The sequence below is a fragment of the Cyrtonyx montezumae genome, unplaced genomic scaffold (genome assembly GCF_038088225.1).
Source record: "Cyrtonyx montezumae isolate F1298 unplaced genomic scaffold, pur_monq_1.0 scaffold_10, whole genome shotgun sequence".
NCBI lineage: Eukaryota > Metazoa > Chordata > Aves > Galliformes > Odontophoridae > Cyrtonyx > Cyrtonyx montezumae.
The window spans coordinates 32,184,803-32,208,229 of record NW_027071826.1 but is presented as its reverse complement, the minus strand read 5'-3'; the positions used below and the strand labels follow the sequence as shown (position 1 = coordinate 32,208,229).

The window sequence follows — 23,427 nt, the reverse complement described above, 5'->3', positions numbered from 1 at the left end:
CACAGCTTTTCACATATAACGTCCATATTTGTGAGTGACAGGCAATAGATGAACATGTAGACGTAGACATTAAAAATTAAAGTGGAAAGAAAAGAAAGTAAAAAGTAGTTATTAAAAAGCATGCCCATACCCTTGCCTGTAGTCCAGAACACACTCAGTCACATCACAGGCAGCAAAAACCCTCCACCTGTGTCATGCACCAAGGTCTAATTGATCAGTGCATATATTTTCATGAGATCTCCTGTCCCATTTCTAGTTTGACTGTTGGTAGGTCTTAAGCTCCTGAGCTGCTCTGGAAAATTTTAAGTCAGTATATGTTGTGTCTTAAATCAGCTGTATGATTCTACACCGTGGTAGTAGATGTCTTTCCTTAGTATGGTGCTGATGGACACCTTAAATGATTTTTTTTTTTTTTTTGTGGCCTCTCCACAGAATTCCTGTGTGTTTTTGAGGAAACTAGTTAATCGCTTTACTATCAAGCTTTCCAGCTGTAAAATCCAGGGGTACCTCTTCACAATAAAATCTAGTTAGGGCCTAGCAATACTGTGTTTGGACAGCAAAACTGTCTTCTGACTTCACTGAGGTTTAATATTGGGTTCTTAGTATCTATAAGGCACTTCAAGAAATCCTCATAAAAAGTGAAGTAGGTAATAAGGAACAAAAAAATCACGAAATGTGCTGGGTTTGCTGAGCTTGTGTTGCATACAACCACCCTGTAGATGCAGCAAAATATAAAGAAATAATTACTTAACTTTTACAGAATGGGGCTGCTGGGGGAAAAATAAATGTTAGGGAGACCTGCTTCTTAAACCAACAGAAAGAAAGAAAAAAAAAAGAAACAAAAAAAAAAAAAAGAAAAAGAAAAGAAAGAAAAAGAGTACAAGCAGCAACTTTATGACCATTTTGTTACAGCTCTTAAAATGAGTCGATGTGCTAGGCTTCCACCTGGTTGCTGTTCTTTTTTTGCTTATCTTGCATGCGTGTCTTAAATGCCTCTCTGCTAAATGGCAGAATGCTAACCTAAGAGTGGGAGCTTATGTCTGTTCTTGGGAGAACTGAAGATCCTAACAGCACCATTTCAGAGTAAAACCCATTGTTTTGTAAATACATCAGGGATTTGGTGATTGTGTAGAAAGATAATGGTGTATTTACAGTGTTATGTTTTTTTTTAATTTTTTTTTCTTATTTTCACCTTACTTGCAGTCTTTCAGCTACCAATTTCCAAAAAAGCTCAGATAATCAACAGCTGGAAGTGAATGAATAACTAGATGCACCCAAACCAACAACTGATTGATCTCTGAGAAAAATTTAAACTGTGTCTTGGAGTGCTACCAGAAGCCCTTTAAAATGTCATTGTTCTTCGGGGGAAATTTGAATGTGGACAAAAAGACCATTAATAAAGGCTGTCAAAACATCTGTTAAAAATCTGCAAGTTACAAAATATGCATTAAAAGGATAATTAAATATAGATGGCATGGTTTAAAGGTCTTCGTTTTTCTGGTTTGTAGCAATCTACATGGGGTAGGGTTAGGTCAGGTATACCACTGGCATTTTTAAGTTTAAAAAGAAAAAAAGATAGACCATGCTGACCATTCCTCCCACTCTTCTGAACCTTTCCAGGCTCCTGGTTAGTCAGGAACAAGAAGTTTTCTCTCTCTGTAGAGTAAAGGAGGAAAATGGCAACTGTGAAGTGAAAAAACACTGATATTTCTGTTCAACCTGAGAGTGCAAAATACGTCTGCCTATCTCCTTTCTAGGGGAACAGTCTTCCCTTCTACTTAAGATCCACTGTGTATTTACTCCTTTCTAGCTATTCCTAGCTGGAAAATAAGAACTCAACCACCCTCCTTTTTTTCTTAGCTAAGTTTTTACCTCCAGCAGCTAAGGCTTGGCCAACCCTTTGTGCCTGTGCTGGATGCTCCATTGGGCCAGACTTGCTGCCCTGCCCTTATGTCCTAGGCATGCGTAGCCTGCTGCAGGTAGTGTGGCCCTGGGTCCATCACCCAGAAGTGACTGTGACTGTGAATGTTTATCAGCATTTGAACTAACTTCTGAATGAAAAGACTACAAATTTGAGATATAATCTCTTCAAAAAGAAAGCACTAGAAGTAAAACCAGTTAGGTTTCTGTGCAGTAGGTTTTGAGTTTGTGGGAATATGTTTTCTCTTTCTGAAACTGCACTTCGTGTGTTTACATTTATGACTGATGTCTGAAAAACCAGGCTTGGCTTACTGACAGCTCAGGTCTGATTCTGCATTAGGGATTGTTTATATACTTGTGTGTATTATGAATTCCCTGAACTGTTTGGGGATCTCTGGCAGCAGGCTCTGGTGAGGGACCAGACCAGCTGCATTGTAAAGGAAATGGTGAAATGCTCTGCAAGCAAAATCACTAAAGCATACAGTGTACCTGAGATGGAGGTGATTTACAGAATTCACTTTTTGTTCTAATTGACAACTTTTTGTGTGGCCTGCAAACTCACCAATTTAATATCAAATCCAAACTGAATGCTCTTTAAGTAAATCTGATTTCTAACCTGACTGCAGCCCAGAAAGGACCGGATGGGGTCATCATTCCCAATAACTACTGTGACTTCTGCCTCGGAGGCTCCAATATGAACAAAAAAAGTGGCCGGCCTGAGGAACTTGTGTCATGCTCAGACTGTGGGCGCTCTGGTAGGTGACTTCTTCTTGCAGCTTTCTTGTATAGAAGTGTATTTGTATTTTGGTTTTTGCTCCTGAAGATTTTGAAGAAAGCCAGCACATTTGGGAGGGAACGGGAAACAAGGTCTTACCTCTTGCCTGTGTTTGTGGGAAAGGATGACTGGGAAATTTTCTGTCACGAAAACTTTTTGATTCACAATTTTAAGCTAATGAGATCTTATGAGATAATAAAATTTTAATGTATTTGTCGACTTCTACAAACTTTGGTACATGTACTAGTTGTTCCTTAAACAGAAGGAAAAGACCCTAAAACAATGTTAAAGCATGGGCTCTGTCTTAAATGCTGCTATTACAACTATAAATTACTTAGAAGATTTATGAAAGTTGCATGACAAGCATTTCCATTGATTACACATTTCATGCATTTTTTTCATCCAAAAAAGAAAGAGGGAGGAAATTACAGGGTAGGGATGGGGGTAGCTGTCAAGAATTATCCTCTTACAAGATGACTATCATTAATTTTGTTTAGAGACATTTTTATTTCTCCTTTTTCTTCCCTTCTCTCTTTTTAAATGTATGCAGTTGTGTCTTTCTCACTCTGGATTGTCTTTATTTCTGGACTGTTGTATTTTTCCTTCCTTTCTTCTTTTTTCTTTCTTTCTTTTCTTTTTCTTTCTTTTTTTTTTTTTTAATTTTATCCCAGCTGAACAGTTATTTATAGCTCATGTGGGAGGTGGTGGCAATAGCAGAGGAAATGGAAGACCTTTAATAACTGCATATTCTAACTTAGGCCCAAGTTTCCAGTTGTGATATTTCTGGGTAGTGGTGATACTAGTGGTAATAAGAATTTCATATGTAAATCTGGAAACAAAAGAGATCTTGAAATTGTTGCTACTTCTGTACCATGGTCACGGAAAGATGCTTGTTGCTTGATGGCTGAAGTGCAAAGTGAAGTGTTCTTGTACTGAACTAATGGCCTTCTCATACTCCCACTGAAATTCACAGTAAGCCTCTAATTAAATTCAGTGGGAGCAGAACTAGATTCTCGCTGGCGAATTGCCTACTGCAGTTGTTGTGGCCTCTGAAGATGTTCTGAAGTGGTACTGACTGGTCAGCAGAGGACCAGTGGCGAACCCTTTGGTTTTCTTCAGAGGCATCCCAAAGAATACTGCACAGACAGTAACATGGACCTTTTAGTGTATATGTGTTTGCTTCTTAACACATAAAGGAAAAAGCTCATGTGGTCTGTGGTGCCAACCTGGAAGATCGTTTCCCTTCCCTTTGATTGCTGTAGTTCAATATAACTTATTTCAGCACTGTCCTGATACTGCACAGTGAGACAGATCCATACTTTCTGCTATTTAAACATTGCTATGGTGATTATATCAGAATGAAACAACAAAGGCATTAATTTTCTTGATGGCTTAGTGTGATGGAACAAGTAGATCCACATGTAACCTAAATTGTGCAAAATCAGTTCCATTAAATGCTATCCTTGTACAAATTCTGACCCACCCTGGGTCATTCATAAGGGTCTGCGGTGGTGTGACTGATGTGTGATGGAAGTGATTAAGGTACAACCACACACTAATCTGTAAACTAAAACAATGAAAACTCTTTGGTGGCCATCTTCCTCTTCCTTGATAATGGGGAACATTTTCATTATACTGAAAGAGACATCATGGAAATTATCTTGTTTCTTCCCTTCTCAAAGCCACTAAAATCACATCTCTACGAGGTGGTTCATCTACCAATTATTTTGTTATATCCACTTTCTTTTTGTGAACAGGATTTAATTCTTCGTTTCTCAAGCAAAGCGGTTTGCTTAACCATGCAGTTATATGGCTGATTCCTGTAGCTGGAGTGAAGACCAAACAGTTGCTTGCTTAATGTCACGTCAGTATTTCTGAGTTAAAAAACAGCTGTCCCCTACAAACTGACACTCATTTGCTGGGGCACAAGAGACATCTTTTTCTCTGTCTTTCTTAGAGAGAGATTCTGAAGGCTATTACTATTAATCACGTAACGCGTTTGACTGAGGTAGAAAATAAACCATAGTTTCACAGATTTCAGTATCTGACTTCTGTTTTCAAGAGTTCTTTTTGTTGCTATTGTTGTTATTGCTGTTGATGTTCTGTGTGGAGAATTTCCTGTTCCATATTGAAAGTTGGATTAACATACACTTGAACTTTTCAGTATTTCCCATGACAGATCACTTCTCAGTTGATTTAGCTGTTGAATTGTTGTTCATTGGGGTGGTGGTATTTTTGAAGGAGATGGCATGAAAGTGGAATAAAAGTAGTTTACTTTTGCTTAGTCTTCAAAATGTATGTCATTGTGTCTATAGAGGAGTCTCTTTGGGATCAGGTGAAGGACAGGCATAAAAGTCTTGAGGCTGATGAGATGTCTAATGGGTTACATTTCAATAGCAGTAAAACTGTAAAAGGTGATGCCAGTCTGAAGGACAGTCATTGTGCTTAGAGCTAATGGTGTCTAATTACTTATACGGGCTAAATATCTCCTAAAATTGATCTAAGTAATCATGAGAAAATATTTTAATGTTTTTGAAGAGAGGAAAATATGATTAACCCTTTCGCTGCCATGGCTATGGGCACCTGTGCTGCCAGTAGATTTTTTTTTCTTTGAAAGAGAAACTGATACTTGTTTATTTTTGTTACTGCGGTTCTACCAAGATGTGTTGTTGAGGTGCACGGGCACGTACGAACACACGCCTATAAGCCTGATAATCTGTATTGTTTAATAGTAATGATACTTAAAAAATGATGATGATGATGCCTGTTGCTTAACCCATGTGCTGATATATTCATCATACATGTCAGCTCATTTGGGAAGAGAAGGCAGGAGGGACGAATCAGCGCCAACACGCACTACGGAGGACTTGTTCGGTTCCACGTCAGAAAGCGACACCTCGACCTTTCATGGCTTTGACGAGGATGATGCAGAAGAGCCTCTCTCGAGCCGAGGAGGTGGCTGTGGTGGCAGCTCTCCCTCTGCAGACAAAAAGGGCAGCTGCTAAATTAACTAAAAAGACACAAACTCTGAGCAATTTGCTGTCCGTTTTACTACTAGAATCATTATTACCTTCTTCTTTTTTTAATTTTAGGTCCTTGGGTTTTATTTTTGTTTTTGTTATTGTTGATGTTGTTTTTGTTGTTTTTCCTGTGGGGTGTACACTGAAAGCACAAGCATTTAAAGTTCTTGACAAACATTTTGAAGAGACAGAAGGTTTTGATTTTCCTGTGTTGGTTTTTTTTTTGTTTTTCTTTTTCCCCATTTTAATTTGTTCTTCTCCCATCTCCCCCCCTTCTCTTTCTCTCTGGATGCATAAAAGGTGGATTTAATATTTTTTTAAATAGTGAGCAGAGTTGATTTTCTTCTCTTTTAATATATATATTGGCAAACCACGTAAAATAGAGATGGGTTGGAGAGCATGAAAGCAAACCCAAATAGTTTTTTTTAATTATTATTATTTATATAATCTATATATTATTAGAAAAAGTTACTTTTTAAATAAAAATACAAAAAAAAAGCAAAAAAAAAAAAAAAGCAACGGATATCTACTTGATGATAGAACTGTTTCTAGAGAACCACTGTGGATGGACTTCATTGGAGGACAAGGAAACCCTTGGTGTGATGGCTTCTGCGTTTTGAAATTTTGCACTTGTTGTACCATGTGGAATTTGGCTCTTCTTGTACACCTGCTGCACTTGTATTTAACAGCTTGAAGACACAAGCAGCTCCACTGAAGACCATGACCTTGGGGAATATATTTCCATCTCTCCTTTGGACACCTTTACAATAGATCTCTTCCTACCTGCACCCCTTCATCTCTTCCTCGCTCAGTTCTGCTCGGTTCTACTTTTTTTTTTCTTTTTTTTTCTTTTTTTAACTTCACCTTTCACTTCATGGATAGCAATTTCCAAGCATAGGGATGGAGTATAAATTGCAAGTTGTAGACGTCAAAGACAAAACAGATGGAGCAGCAGAATCATGGAAGAAATTATATGGAAAAATACCTCACCTATACTTTTCTTTCCATTTTTAAATTTTACTTCACATCGTTTTTTCTGTGTCGCCCAGATTTTTCTCTCTGTAGTGTCCTGTGAGACACTTTGTTTGCTTTTTAATAGCTTCTCTTGAAATAAACCAAAGCAATACTCATTAAAGTTCCAAGGGCAATGGAGAAGAGTGTGGCCCCCTTCCCTTCAACTATTCCAGAAAGGAGGAAACATGCAGCAGGATTTGAAAGGTATGTCCTAGCTGAAATATGTTTCACTGATTGTGAAATCTCTGTTCTCTGGATTTTCAAGAGACCTTTGACTGATCTTTGTTGTAGGAATAAATCAGAGATAAAATAGAAATTTATTTGGGCTGTGCCTAGTCCTTCAACTGTGTGTTTGTGTTTGATGCCAGAATAAAAACTTCAGCCTTGTTATAAAGACTTTGAATATATATTGTTCTAGTACATGAAGCCTGTCCAGATGGATTCCATTTCTCTTGCTTCTTTTGATGGGTCATCACAGTACTGTCTGTGAGAGCTCTTTTCGACCTTCTGTTCTTTCCATAAACCTTAGAAGAAAGAAGGAATGAAAGGATCCACTCATGGTACTTAACAGAGGATTTTGTTGTTGTTACTGTCTTTAGGCATGTAATAAGCAGTGGTGAGATTCTTCTCTTAGGGGTACATGGATGTACCTGGATGTAAATCCAGAATGATGCTACTTATGTTTAGATTAATAAGCTGCCCTCAGAATTGAATGTGTTACGAAATGTTACAAAATAGCTCCATATGTTTCTAGTGTAGAAACAAGGAATGTGAGAGCAGTGCTCACATGTGAGGAGGGAACCTTGTTTGAGCTTTTCCCATATTGACATCCTGTTGCTATTCTGTTCCTGCTGGTGTATTATAATCATCCAAGTGTCAAATCAGTGATATTTTGACGTAACACTGGCATTGAGAAGTATACTTTAATTGACTTAATTCATTCCAAAACTGGTCTACCTTTTCTTTTTTCTTCTCTGACAGAATATGCCAGATAAATTTGTAATATTTTGTCACTGTTCTGTATTTACTAAAAGCCCAAACTTCAGATGGTTTCCAGAGGTGAGGCACAGGCATGTGGGTATCTGCTTTTCCAAAATCCCACAACAGTAGGATTTAGCTTGCACAACTGTATATCTTATGTGTGTGTATGGGTAAATATATATCATAAATATATGTGCACAGACACATACATTTAGACAATACAGACAATAAAAATGAAGAGCAGCAACAGTAAAGATAGAAGACACTTCCTAAGTATAGCTGCCTTTTCATGAGTCTAGCGTAGGCTCACTTGTTCCATACTGACTTTAGTGTAAACAGTAATATCAATGAAGTCCAGTGCATTTCCTCTGAATGCAGAATCTGGCCTGGAGGTACAGGTGTACTTGGTTTGTAAGGAAATACCATAAATGTGAAAAATCTTTTAGACTAAAAATATGAACTTCAGATTGATTCTTCTGTTGCTCCAGCCCTTCAATCCCTGCACTTACATTTATGGCATTAAGTTTACATTCTCTTATTTTAAAATAGAGCTTTTTTCTTCTGCTGTTCTGTGATATAGCTGTGTGAGTAACAGGGAGCAGAAATGTGCCAAATACTAAGCCAAAGAGCAGCATGATTTCTTGCATCCATCTTGCATCTACTTCTTGTGTCCATGTCAGTTATGGAGGTTAGAAAAAGAGTTTTCTTCATTCTAGCTACCTTTGGCTGTCTGTGAAGTGGATGCTTTACATAGCTGGAACCAACCAGCTGTATGTGGCTGTTGGTGCAGTGATGGCAGCACGGGGCTCAGCATTTGCTAAGTGCTGGACTCCACCAGCTTGCAGCCTATGCTGAGTTCTGTGCTGGTATACTGACTAGTGTCCTTGCAGCACCTGAGCTAGCTAGCTGAAAGCTATCCAGGTATGTCATTCTGAAAACTCCAGTCACTATTAACTGCAAAATAAGCATACTCTAGCTACAGTTTTTTTCCAATTAGAGTCCTTAACCATTGTCTTTTGTGAACCATGCCTAACACATTTTGGGCTCTTCTGGAATACAAACAATAATCAGATGCTCATAATTTATTAAATCTTGGTTTAGTTTCACAAATGCAGTTACTGTAACAATGCATACAGTCTTAATCCTTTCGCAACCTAACCACCCATCTTTGTGACAACTGGGTAGTGCAGTGCCCTCAGAAAGAGGCCACAACTCACATAGTGCACAAAGACTGCCAGCTGACATTTATTATAGATGACTGCATACAAAAACACCCATCACTGTTATGTATGCCATTCACGTGTATGTGGATGGTCACTAGTTCCAGCCAGTCCTGGAAAAGGAAAGAAGGTAAAATAAATTCTTTGTTATGGAGAGCAGAGTAGTCTTTTGAATTACTCTGGATGCCTTATTAGATGGAGATAACCAACCTGAGGAGAAATCTACGTCTCATTGTTTAGTTGGGCAGGCAGAGCAGTGGGCATTGGCCATAGGAAGATGCAGAGATGGAAGCTGAAAGTATACTTGTTTAAACTAGATTGTAAAGGAGTGTTAACTTTGAATAGTAGATGGAGTATTGATATGGAAATGAAATATTGTCAGGGTAGGTGCTGCTGGAGTAAAGACTTGGAACAGGAAAAGAAAGTTGGTTTGCTCTTCAGTCAAGGGTGAGAGTAAACCTGGGAGGCTGTTTGCATGAGACCTTCCCAGATGGATGACAGCAAAATGACTGTGTTAATGAGACAGAATGTGTATAGAAGGAGGTTTCATAAATGCAGTGGGAAATAAATAAATAAAAAAGGAGCCTGACACCAGCATAGCCAGGTCAGAAATCAGGGAACTGCACAGTGCCAATTGTATGTATCCTCAAAGACACACAAGTCCCAAACCAAACTGGAAGGCATAAAAAGAGTTTTCAGTGTGAATTCTGGGTTGTACCTGAAAAGTAAAGTCATCTTTGAAATCAGAAAGATCCGCGTTGCTCTGTATTCCCCAGTGATTTCAGCAGTTCAATGAAACCTGCTGTTCTGTGCTTTATAAGAAGATCTTTGAAGGCACAGTCCTTCAACTAATCACAAGCCTTGCTCTTCCAGTTCTCCTCCAAAGACATCCTTATTAGAAGAAGGTTAGCACAAGTCTATCCAGAGATTCTCCTGAAACATATATGCTCCCACACAAATCATGTACCAAAATAGAGCTGTTCCAATATGAAATGCGAAGAAAAGAATGTTTCATCTCAGGCCCTAAATTCATACTTTTCTGTTTATTTAATCATGTTAGCTATCTTCTCAGGCCCCTTTCTACTGTTTCATACTAAAGAAGCTTAGAAAAGGCACAGAATTTCCTGAGCCATCCTCTGCAAACTGATTCATAGATGGGAGTGAGTGGAAATAAGGAAGTGATGTGCTGCTTGAGCAGCTGAGTAGTGAGAAGAAAGGCTGTACGGACAGTGCATTGGTGTCTAGTGTATTTCCTTCTGTGGCCCTTAGAGGACATGTAAGAAGGTGAAGACCCCATCTCTTTCATGAAAACAGTTTAAAATTTAAACATGGTAGAATTTATTCAGAAAATTGTAAGAAAATTTCAAGAAAAAGATTAAGAAAATATTTTAAGGGTCCTGAAATGGCATAAAATAAAGGGAGATCGTGAGGCATGTGGCAGAGTAGGATGGTGCTGAAATCTGTTTTACTTCACTTTGCACCTCTTCCCTCCATGTTTTTGGGCTTGTGGGTTACATTTTTTTTTTTTTTTTGTATATGTAGTATGCCTGGAATAGCATTGCACATATATGATAAGGTCATGAATAACAAGCCTGGGCTGCTGAGACAGTCCAAGTGAACTTTGCCACAGGCTTCAGAAGAATTAGCTCTGAGCTTTCTTAGCCATTGCTTTTATTGAATGAAACCTCTCTGCTAATACACTTACTGGTATGGTGTAGACAAGCTCTGAGATGGCCGTTTGTTTCAACAGAATGTGTTATTAGTATCCCATCCCCACATTGTTTTGCCTTTAAGCTTTTACATTAGTTATTCATTTGGAGTTCCAGTTTGCCATTTTACAGTCCTCAGCTCAGGCTCTTGATTGAAGACAGAACATTGGTTTGCATGGAGCAGCCAGAAACACACCCAGAGAGTCACTCAGTCCAGGATGCGTTCTCTCCTGGCTGCTTTGCCTTTCTTTGGTTAATTCTTTTAGTGATATTTTGAGACAGGTCCTAAAATTGTGATTCAAATAACATCGAACGCCGTAGCTTTCAAAACCTAGATCCTCATGCAGTTTCCCTCTTGCACATGGCAAGCAGTTTTACTGAATCTACTCCTCAAGCAAACATTGTATTGACCCTACTGGGAGTTGTCATATATAATCTGCAAAATCTTCCCAGTGAGTTCTGTGCTGCAGTATATGTAGATGTTTGCAATAAACACTCATTTCTTTTTCTCCATTTTTTCTTATTTAAAATGGGTCTCTATGAGTATATGTAAAGGATGTAGCATTTACAAGTGTTCATGCTGGCATGGGGCTGTTTTGACAAACCCTTGCAGTGCAGGAATGTAGCCAGGATGAATTTTTGCTGATTGAGCCATTGCAATAAACCCTACCAACCTTTGTTCTGTTTGCCAGATATTTACCAGGGTTGAAAAAGCGCAACCTGTGTAAATACCATATGGTAATGAAGCTAGGTTCAAATCCTTTTAGTGTTTCTGGTCTGTATTTCCACAAGTTTAGGGTTGTCAACTTCAGAGAATACAAGTTATAACAACATTTAAGGGAAAAAAATTAAAAATATATATACAAAAAGCTAATGTTGCAGTTGTAAGTTCTGATACCCTTGTTAAATTTGTCAGTTTGTATCTTTGAATTGTTCAACCACTGTCAGCTCCTAAGATTTTGGATCTTTACGTCATCCAAAATTGGTGTGAGGTATGAGAAAGATGTGAGGGGAAGGCACTCCCTTTTTGTGGAAATAAACAGATTTTTAAGCTAAGGAGCCTAGAAGTATACAACTTAGTTCATTCATATATTGAATGAAATGCAAAATGCAATTCTTCACTTATTTTCCAAACTTATCATATTGCTGCTGCTCCTACTGCATGGTTCAGACTTCTGAAAAAATCTTTTGTGCTGTACTGCATACACTTGTGGCTCTGTACAACTAATTAGTGATGTAGCGATGTAATCAGAGCAGGATTTCATTAACAAAAGTCTCAACCTCTAGAGAAGAGAGAGCTATATTAGCTGAATGGGGAAGGTTATTTAATTATGTTCACAGTAAGAAAAATTAACAGCATTTGATGCTTTTATTTTGGATATGCTCCTTCATATCCCGTTTGTTTGCTTCATATTTACTTATGGATCCCAATGTCAGTTGAAACTGAATCTGTCGAGATATTTTTTCAAAGACCTAGAATGCAAACAGTGTTGAAAGGTTGACTTGTGGTTTTCTTTCTTTTTTTTTTTCTTTTTTGCTTTATTCTGAGCACTTGCTTTTGTTGTCTGTTTGAGTTTGTTTAGTTTTACTTTTTATTGCCTTTTCCTCTGCAGTCAGCCCTGCCCTCATGGACTCCAGCATCCTTCAAGCAAGACATTTCAGAAGAAGACCGAGAGAAGCCAGGAGGCTTTGATACTTCTGATACTTCTCCTTGCCCTGACCCTTCCGTCCCTGTGTTTCATCTGGCACAGGAGCCTGGACTGTAGGAAGCTGGCTGCCAACTGTTCAGAGAAATTCTGGGGATGCCCTAAGATGGTGCAATACAAAGAATTTTTTAAAGCCTTGATTTCACTTTCTTTTAAGCATGTGTATAAACCCAGGTCAAACTGGAATTGATCTACAGTAGAACTGACTGAAAAACAAACAAACTGAAAAAAGACTTGACTATTTTATTTATTTCAATATTTAAGAGAGAAAAGGAGTGCTGAAGTTGCACAGTATTTTTGTTTGAAATACGTTTTACTTCAAATTTTAAATGCAATTTTGTGAAGACGTGGAATTTTAAAAAAAGCACTTAATGTAAAATAAAGACTGAATATTTACTTTAAGAAAAAACCTTTTTTTAAGTAATGAAAATAAAGATCAACTCTGCTCTCTCTCTTACTTTAAAGAAGCCATTCATACATGTGCTGGGTATCTTTGTTTTTTGCAAATTGGATGTGGTAAGTGCAGACTGTTCTGGTTTTCTTTCTCCTGAATAATATTATCCTGTTAGATGCTTAAATCTTACTTTGCTTTATTTGTGTTAGGCACAAATCTGAACAAAAACTGCTGAAAGAGCAAAGACCAGGCTCAGTGCCTGGATTTTTTTTTGTTACCAGATGTTGTGTCCAATTCAAAGGACTGTCTTCTCCCTGTAGGATTGATGTGTCTCTTCTGCACAGTAAAACAGGTTTTCATTTGAGCCACTCTGTGAAATACGTCTGCTAAAAGAGATTTAAAGAAAGGAAAACAACTATTACGTTGTTTTTTTGTTTTGTTTTGTTTATTATTATTGGGTTTTGTTTTTTTTTCTGTTAGTTTGTTTGTTTATTTTTTCTTTGTTAATTCCTCATCTGATTGTGAGTTGGTTGTAAGGAAAGTCTCTAACTGTTTGGATGCTCTTGGCATGGAGCTTCCTGCTGGAGTCAAGGATGATGCCCTGTGTAGAAACCCTGTATATTTCTGCCCTTTCTTAAGAAGTAGTGGACTTTGAAAAGTATAGAAATACACCCTCATGTCAGCAGTAAGCAAGAGAGGATACTCAGCAGGAGAAGAATTTGAGTTCCCACAGCTGCAATCCTAAATTGTCCAGTGAGGGACGTTCACACCTTCATCCTGTGTTGTTAGCCATCTTCTCAATTAAATGAGTTCTGCTTCATGCAAGCACTGGAAAATTTTGTTGGCTGTCAGATCTGCTCACAGTGGATAGTTTGTTGTCGTGTGTGATGCAGGCTAGCAAGGATGCGAGCCTTGTGTATTAGAAGGGCACTGGACTTGCCTCTGAGATTAGCTGTCCTCTGTAGCCAGATGTATCTACTGGTATAGACCCAGTGTATAGATAATAAAGTGTTTTTTTAATGTGACTTATGTTGCTTTTCTGAGTCAAAAGATTGTCTGCTAAAATGCATCCTGAGTAGGTGAAGCTGCCAGAAAGTCTCATCACACATCATGTTTCTTGCACACATAAAACTCAAATTCACCTCATTGAGAGGTTTCTTTGTGTCAGTCACAGTGCTCCTTCCCCCTTCTCCTGCTCCCTCTTGGATTAACACATAGGGCCAGAAATAGCCACATTACATCGCTGGTAGACCTGAGTTCTGCTCTCACTACGTTGAATGACAAAATTTATGTCATAATTGGGCTCTTTACCAGGATAGGTTTGCTCTGTTCATTTTGCTCATTTCTACGTTTCTGTTGGTGAGCTGCCTCTAGAGAAAAAGAAGAAATCAGATTTTATTTAATCAAAATATAACGAAACGCACAACTGTAATGAAGATTTGCAAACTGTAGGGTGTGTATTCAGTTTGTGTAATGTTCTTTTCAAATAAAAATTCTGCTTCCAATGCCCCTACTGTATATTCCTCTGTAAATATTACGTTATCAAACCAATTCCGCAGGGTCTTTTTTAGTGCAAGTAATCTTTTTAAAAGGCATTGTTGAATAACATTCTTGTACATATACTTTTCTAAGCTCGACATTGTTTATAATACTCTCTTTGAAGCTTGAAATAAAACTTCCTCCTCTGTTGATTTTGTTTTTCTTTTCCATTTTGTAAATTATGATTTTTGCTCCTGGATTTTGTTTTATATCTCTTAATGAAGCTGATGTTAACCAAAAATTTTCTGCCTTTTTCTCTTTTACTTTCTTTTGACCCCGTTCTCCAGACTGCAGAAACTGGTCCTGTTGCTTGCTGTAGTGTAGGTAGGCAGGAAATATAACACAGCTTTTGTGTAGGACTTATTTTAAGGGTATTTCCTGTTGCTTGGTGGTGCTAGAAGATCTTCCTAAGTGAGCTTGTGTTTCAGTAAACATTTCTGTGAGATTATTAGAGTTGCAGTAAAGTAATCTAGATTGAAAGATAGTGTCTAAATTATATGATGCTCTTTGTGTGCATTTTTGTGGTGTTGCCTTATGGAGACCTGATTCTACCTATGACATTTCTAATACTATCTCTGGAGTGCCTGTGGTTCCCTATGCTGCATTTTACAGTGTAGACATGAAACCTCCCTTGTACGTGTTAGATTAGTAGTACAGTTGTGTAGGATGGAAAGAGAAAATACTGTTTCAAATCAGATGCCATTTTTTAACAGAAAGCTGTGTTTCCTCTTCCCTAGTAGGTCTGCTTTCATTTTTTACGAAGCTCTGCTGTATTTTCTCTACCTTGCCATCAATTGCTTCACTGCCAGCAGAGGCTATACATAGACCTTCCTATTTTGGCTTGAAAGAATAGCAGAGGGGATGTAGTTTTTAAGAGATCTTCTGATGTGGGTACAAGTTCTTTATAGTAGTGGGAAAAAACCCAGCAGATTAAATGACAAATAAGTCCTAAGGAGCACATCAGAAATGAATCCAGTAGGGCAATGTATAAGTTACTGTAAAACCCTTATAACTGTACAACATGAACTCCTACCTGCTTGAATTTCAGCATTTCTATGTGACAGAGCGTGTCTTTACAACAGAGAATTAGCTATTTCCTGTAAAGCTTTATTTTCTACATATATAATCTCAATTTCCATCAGTGTTTTGCCACTCAGATGGGCAGAACATGACTCGAAAGCTTCACTGCTTACCTTCAGACCTTATACTGAACAGGCATGTGACAGATTCACAGGAGGAATAGGCCAAAGGGTTTCAGCTACACTTACTGTCCCTATTCAGTGTGGCTCTTAGGAATTTCTTTAGGATCTGGTAGAACAGCCTGTGGGCTACTTGCTGGCCTGTCTTCAACTGTTCTGCAGCTGGAAAGATCTTTCCCTCCTTTCCAAGTTTTGGATATTGGGGGCCCGGGACAGCTGTGGAGTTGAGATGAGGCGCTAGCTGTATTTCTGAGCCGCGCTGAGAAGGCATCTACAATGCTTTCCTGAGAGCGCATATTGATATTGTTGGTTTTAAAGCCTTTTCCAATTCCCTTTCTGTGATTTTCTCTGAGATATTTTACAATAATCTGAATTTCAAGCCTACAAAACTACTTTTCTGAAGGGATTTCATGGGGTACAAGTAATCTCTTTCTTCCCCAAAGCAGAGTTGGAAGGGTAGAAGTGTGATGACAGATCCTGAGCCCCTGGCCATTGCTGCTTTTGTTCTTCTCCTAGCTCCTCTTGAGCTTTCCTGTGTGCTGTGTAGGACAGAGAGACCCAGATGGAGCTTGGACTGAGGGCAAAACTGAGTGGTGACAAATCAAAGAAAGGAAAGTTGAAGAAAGAAAGGAAGGGAGCTACTTGTGGCATCAGTGCGCTTTTGTTCAATAGGTCATCTCCCACTCTGAACTCGGTTGTCATTTTCATTGTCTCCAGTGTGACAGGTACACAGAGCAAAGAGATGTTACTGTTAAGGTAACCAGAAGTGAAAGGGTATGTTGAAATTTATCTTTATGGATGGCTGTCAACACTCTGTTTAGACGAATGGGATACTTCCCACCACAACAAAGCTATTGCTACAGACTGTCAAGTCTCCAGAGGACAGTTCTGCATAGGTCTTATTTTGGATATTTTCATGTTGGTTTTTTTTTTTCTTTTCTTTTCCCTTTCTCTCTCTCTCTCAAGCCACAAACCTGGAAATATAAATGCTATAAAGGAAAGTTTTAATTATGAAGAAATTTTCAGGACTGGATAAAATACCACGGTTCACTCAGCCCCAGAGGAGATTTTCGTTGTTATGCTAGCTAGGGAGGTGTCTTACTTTCGTGTCTGGTGAGAAGAGATCCTTGCTGGTTAGAATCAGATCTGGTAGAATTGGGAAGTAAGAGTGTTCACCAGCATTGCTACAGCTGATGGGGGTCTCTGTGGCCGTGGTTCCCCGGGCTGAGATGTGTCTGAAGGTTGACAAAGCTGAGAGCTGCAATCCTGGGTTCTGAGTGCACTGACAGAGCCATTGGTTTCTTTGTTTTGCCATAAGTTTGTATGCTGCACCTGTTTAAAATTTATTCCAAACTTTTGCCTGATATCAGTGAAAAGAATCCTCCTTGTTGGAGTCAGTCAGCCTCTAAATCATGAAAAAAAAAAAAAAACAGCAGCAAAACTTTTCCCTGTAAACCCAAGCTTTTATATATAAGACTCATTAGCAATAGTAGGGCCTTCTCTATATCCCAACCTATTCCTAATGTTGAAGATGGATCTTTAGGACTTCCACTTTGTAATATATACTCAGGATAGCACATGAGCATTGATTACTCTGCTTAAGTTTGGTTGAGCTTGTCTAAATTGTGGCTTGACATGTTATAATCTCCATTGTTCCATGGAAATTATTGTAAAATTATTTTTTGTCTGCTGCACTAAAGCAGGATGCTTGCAACAGTTTAGTCCTACATTTCATTTCAGTAATAAAACTGAGAGCCACTCATTTGTGGCATCTTAATTTCAACAGTGTATTTTTTCAAACCTGACTGCATTTTTTTTTTTTTTTAGTTTCATCAAATGTTGTGTATCTAGGAACTTTTACTGTATCTGTTATCTGATGAACTTTTTTTTTCCTGTAGCCATTAGATCTTTGTGTTTCCAGAATGTGTGCACCGTGATGGGAGAAGCATGATATTTACCTTTAAAAAGCACAGATTTCTGAAGCATTGTGTCACTGCTAATATTGCTACCCAGGATGTAACTAGAAGCAGTTTTGAAGTTGTCTAAGATAGTTGTAGTGGCTCTGAATAGTCTGCAAACCAACTATCATGCTGCTATGGAGTATACACTATACTTTAAACAGTGAAAGCTAGTTAATCTCCAGGGTTGCATAGTTGTTAGGAGTCGTTTTTTGCTTGAACTGAAGCCCCTTCTCATTATGCAGCTTCAGTCTTTGCTGTTAGCGTCCTTGTGTTGGTGTCTTTGTTGTGGATTGCAGGAGAAAGAACGCAACCAAACCTGTTAGATACAGGCACCTGTTTTGAAACAGATCAGAGATTTCAAGTAATGCTGGAGTGAGTTTTGTCAAGCATTGCTGAAGGTGTTAGCTTACTCGTTTAGATTTCTTTCATGTACCAACTACCATTACCTTCCTCGTATGTTGATTTCAGGAGCTGGTACTGAGGCCAGCTCCTAGGGTGAGAGGAAGTCTTTGCATGGGAAATAGTTGAATGCTATACTGTAACTGAAGGAGTACTTTTATTTCAGTGTAAGACAGCCGTAGCCTTCCTGTTCAGGTAGCACTTTGCATGCTGGAGTTTATATTGAATAGAGTGCTTTTGAGTGCCCAGAACCATGTCTGACCATCTGTGTAAGAGAGGACTTCCCATACTTCTTGTCATTGCTGGAGCCACCTAGCAGACATCCCACTAAGAGCAGGGTCAGAAGGCTTAACAGATCCCAGTAGTACTGTGAAGATCATTCTCTGGCATTAAATAGAATAATGTTCTACTTTCATATAGCCTCTGTTAAGCAATTCTTCTGGTGCTGAAAAGGAGCAGGACTAGTGAACTGTTTAATGAGGGACACTTGTGTCCACTGCAGTAGAACTAGCTAATTTCTTGTTTCATCTAAAGTGATATCTAGCTGCTATGAAATATGGGCTGTGTAGGTTAAATCATTGATGCTCACTTGTTACAGGATAAAGAATGTCCTGCACCTGGACTTTGTTAATCTGCTGCAGAAGGTCTTGTGTGTTCTACAAAACCACATGGATTTGAATCTGGTGTTTTCCAGTGAAAAACAAAAAAAAATTCCTGCTGTTGTGGCATCTCTGGCATCATTTTTTTACAGTTACATAGAAGGGCTGTTCAAGTGATGGAACTGAAAGGTACTGTGGTGAGAAGAAATGATTTTATTTGCTTCAGAATTAAACATTTTGTTTTTCTCAATGACCCTTTCTCTCCCCTTCCCTCTGCCAAGCGGGCTCTGACTCGAATGAAATGTTTCATTTGTGAGTATTTTTTCTTCTCTTAAGAACAATTAAATGAAGCTCACTTTTAAAGCAAAACAAAAGTAAATCCTTTTATTTGTAAAACAGTGGCACAAAATGCCTTGCCCTTTCTGAAAAATCTTCTGCCTCTGCTGTTTGTTAACCCTGTCTGCTTTCCCACTTTCTTTTGACAAAATGCACTTTGTTCAAACTCACTGCTTACTCAGATATGTAGATCCCTGTGAAACTGCATTTTTTAGAAAGTGAACTTGTACTTTTTACTGCCACTTTACTGCCCCATTCTGAGCATGTACTGATTCTCTACAGTGTGCACTGAGCTGCTACTTCCCTCTGGCTGTTGATGTTGCTGGGATTTTGATGGGGAAGTGCAAACTCTTTGCCATGAACTCTTTGTTCATGTTGATGAAACCTCCATTGACACTTTAAAATTCCCAACCAACCAGAGGTTCTAGTTAATGGAGAAGGGAAAGATCAGAAGAGAATGGGATTTTTCTACTTCTATCCTGCGTTACATACAATAGGGAGTTTATTATGAGTGGTGCCTGTTCCATAGCTGAGAGAGCTCCTTTAAATCAATGGGGAATCGAAGTAGCTTGCTCAGAGTTGTGTTTAGCTGAGCGATGCAGTTCTGGTTATGTCTGAATATACAAGCATACAACACATTAGCAGCAGAGTTAAGTGATGCTTGCGTGGGAAAGTCAGACCGCTTGTGTTTATGGTGTGTTTGTATAGCTTGTCAACCATCTACCTGCCATGTGCTGAACTTCTTTACTTGAGTGGTGTATAATTCCCTCATGTAGCAATGAGGAGGTCTCTGTCTATGCAATGACACAGCGTCTTCTGCATAGATATTTAACATTAAATTGATGACATTTATATAATTTCTCCAGAATTTCCTGTTGGATTTGAAAATCCTGGAACCGTTCTGTCAGCGAACTAATCCAGAGTCATTTTTCAGTCATTCAAGGAGGAAAGATTGTACAGATACCAGTGATACTCTACTATCCCCCTCTCCCAGCCTCTCCAGTTCACCTGCATTAACCCAGCCTGCCCTGTTTCCGTGAGAGGTCACTTCCACCAGTCCTTGAGTGAAGGCACCACAGAAGTCCTCCTGAAGCCCTTGGTGCTTGAGGAGGGCTGTGGTGGCATGGAGCAGTTGTGAAAATGCTCCTCAGGTGAGCTGGATGAACACAGGCCTGATTTCAGCACAGAGATGCTCACATCGCCATGCGTTGCCTCTGTCTCACTCTTAGACATAATCTAAGTGGAGGGAGAAGCTGAAGAGGGAAAGCCCTCAGGAAAAGCCACGGCCTCTGCCAGTTCAGGTTAGGCACGCTGTATCGGGTCAGCATGGAAGACCTCACACTGCCAGTGCTCGTGCTTTCTCTGCGGCTCTGTGGGCTTTGTGGTTCTGTCCTTGTCAGTGTAATACACTGCAGTGTGGTGGGGTCAGGGCAGCTGCAGGCTCGTCAGATGTCTGTGAGGGCGAGAGCTGGTTTCATTGCCTCATTCATTCGGAGATAATTTGATCATCTTTGTGGTTTATTTCCCAATTCCAGCAAGCGACTGGCATTTGTGGGACCCTCCTCTGTATTCTTAACCAGTTTGCATCAAGAGCTGCCTTGGGGACGGAAGTGTGCTGGTCAGCACTGGCTGTCACTGTGGGCATGCTACTCTCTGGCTGGATCAACAGAGCAGGTCAGCGCCAGGAACACCAAGGAAGGGTCAGGTGTGCAGGCAGGCAGCTGGGACTGAAGGTTCATGCAGGTAGCAGTGTACTTGAAGGAAGGGGATGCGGGGCAGAGCTTATATCTTGGTTTATGGGGGGTTTAATGGAGGTTTTCATGAAATGCTTGAGTGGAAGACTATTCAGACTGCTCTTTCCCTAGCATTTTAAATATCACCCCACTCCTCTCATTATAGCGGGAGATTTTGGCTCTCCTAGAGGGGAGGATATGTTCTAAATGGGCTGCCAGGGAGGAGGATTTAATGCACTAGGAAGAACTGGCTTCACCAAGTTAAAAAGCAAAACAAAACCCAATCCTCCACTCCTATTTTTAGTGTTTATGACCAAGTATTTTTGCTTGGTTGCTCATTTTGAAAGGGTTTAGTGAGCCTGCCAGTTGATTGAAAGCTCTGTGGTGTGTAAGCTGGCTGGGCTGGGGGAGCCCGCAGCGCATAGCGACGAGGTCGGCGCTGCCTCTGAGTTTTTTTCCACTGCAGTTTGTTGAAGGGGAACAGAAACGTCCCCGTTGGCTTTCCAGGTTGCGGTGATGCATCTTCTATGGGTAAGCAGCCATCCTCCCACTCCCATGTTTTCATCTCAGTCTACCTCACCCATACTTCTCTTTAAGACCAAATGCAGGACCTGCTCTGCGTTGGGAAGGCCTCACACCCCACAAGGCATACCTGCTGGACAGCATTAGCATTCCCTGCCAGTCTGCCCGGCCGATTCGCACTTTATAAATGGCTTTATTCTTGTTATTAGGAGCTGTGTCCCTGGCATATGGAGTCCGTGCAGTGCCTGCAGGCAGGTTTCCTTCCTGTTGGTGTTGGTAAGCAGCCCAAATGCCTCCTGGTAATTAGCAGATCATTACCCATAAAGCCATGCGGTGATGCAGCCTGGTTTTCTGGAGGTCACTCTGACCTAATTCACCCCCAGGAATCGTTCAGTGCTGGCATGACTTACCAGTGCATTAATAAGCTGATGCTTTGCTGTGAGGTTATTTGAGTGCTTCCGCATTATGTTTCTTAGGGAAGAAATAGCCATTTTGTCTGGTAGCCAACAATGCCTAACCAGGGGCAGGCCTGGAAAAGGAAGGAGTGGAGTGCTGCTAAGCTGTGGAATGGGACGCTGTGGACATGTGGCATTTCTATCCATGTTAACGGTTGGGGTATGTTTCTGGTCTTACCTCGGCTAAGCAATGTGGAGTATGGCGAGCAGCTGTGGTGGTCTCATGATCTGGTCCTGTGCTCTGCCCCTATTTTTGTGCCTTTCACCTGCATCAGGGTCTCTAGTCCCCACGGCTGGAACTTGAGGTGTGGGTACAGGCTCTGGGTGCTTAAAGGGGGCAGCTTGCAGGTGTGCCAGAAGAATGCCAGGATGGCTTCTGGCCCCTACCAGCCCAAGACACGAGGCTCTTCCGGCACCGGGGCAAAAACCTGCCTTGCTGATGGGTTTTAGAGGCTTCTAAAGTATGTTCCTATTGACTCCAGTTATACCTGCTTAACTGAGGTTGGGCCCCACTCAGCATCTTTTTTATTTGTCCCTTGTGTGAGTGATTAAAGCGAGTTCTCTTTTGAATATTTGAGTGCTAGGCTGTAATGTGTGTGCCTGTTTTTGCTGCAGTAGGCAGCCCTGAGGAGCCCCCTGCTCAGTTCTGCTCCTTTCTAGCCCTGGCCATGTGGGACAGGAAGACTGCAGGGCCAGGAAGTGAAATGGTGTGAACTGATTGCTCTGCTACAGCTGCACTGTTTCAGAGCTCCATCAGTTATTAGAGAGGTTAATTCTTTCACAGTTAGTGGCATACTGCAGCACCCAGAGAGGTGGTGGGTGCCCTGTCCCTGGAGGTGCTTGAAGTCAGACTGGAGGGGCTTTGAGCTCCTGATCTGTGGGCTATGAGTGTCCTTGTTCATTGCAAGGGGATTGGACTAGACAGCCTTTATAGGTCCCTTCCTGCCCAAATCATCCTATGATCCTATTCTATGACTATGATTAGAGGAAGGTTGGTCTCAGATCAAATCAGACTGACCTGTCTATGAACCTAAGCCTCAAGTCTGTTGCAGCAGCATGCTAACACAAAACCTTTGGTGCTGGGAGAAGCAGCCGTGTTTGCTCATTTCCATTGAGATGCAGAAATTGACAATGGCAGTATTTCCTCTGTCTCTCTCCTGATAGTAGTAAAACCCAACGGTGCCTACAAATGGGGCTTCGTTTTTTGTTTGTTTGCTTGTTTCTCTTTAAAAGCTGAGTTCAGCAGGGCTCTGCTCTGAAGTGTGAGGCCAGAGCTCCTCATCTGCAGCCTCCAGCACCCACCCCAGCTGTGGCCTCAGGGAGAGCTGTTCCATTTTTCCTGCAATGAAATGCACCCACTGCCCCAGATCGCAGAGGTACTGTGGCACCTGGTGCCATGGATCCTCATCCTGCACACATTTCTGAAGATTTACAAATACTTGCATTTGAGCAGGCTGGCATATGTCCCTGCACCACAGCTTCTTGGTGTTGCTAGATGGGAAGGGACAGGAAAATGCTATGAGCTCCATGTCCTCCTTCCTTAGAAATGTTTGGTCTGTTCCTTGACACTGCAGCTCCTAGAGCCCTGGGATTCTGGCAGCCTTTCAATTTGGTAGGAGGGCTTGCTTTTTTAAGGACTCCTTCTAACCCCTCTGTTTTCTTGGGGGACTTTCAAGGTGGAAACCTAGAAAGGCTCGGGAATTAAAAGGCAAACAAAAACTACTTTTAATAATTCACTGACAGGTAAACTTGGCTGACAGGGTTTGAATGCGGGACTTGCTGACAGCAGCTCTCTGTAAGCATGCTAAACTGCACTTGTAGATGGACAAAAGACGGCTGCAGTTTTATATCATAACCATAAAAGCATATCCCTTATTAGAATTACAAGTTTCTTTTCCTTTCTTTTTTTTTTTATGAATAACAGTAATAATTCTCTCTAATGATG

The 23,427-nt window shown here is 40.3% G+C and overlaps 1 protein-coding gene across 4 annotated transcripts in view; it reads left to right on the top strand.

Annotated features, from left to right (window-relative positions):
* The window catches only part of DPF3 (double PHD fingers 3), a 154,204-nt gene that overhangs the window by 123,346 nt on the left and 7,431 nt on the right, over nt 1–23,427 (top strand). For 2 of the 4 annotated variants that reach the window (XR_010623348.1, XR_010623347.1), the window contains 3 exons: nt 2,547–2,675; nt 5,504–6,933; nt 12,253–13,144. Coding sequence is in view for 2 of the 4 variants with exons in the window: in XM_065754753.1 (XP_065610825.1) it covers nt 2,547–2,675 (129 nt within the window). In the remaining 2 variants the exon portion in view is untranslated. Of the gene's footprint in view, nt 1–2,546; nt 2,676–5,503; nt 6,934–12,252; nt 13,145–23,427 lie in introns of those variants that run through there. The other 2 variants (XM_065754753.1, XM_065754752.1) reach the window with 1 other exon arrangement.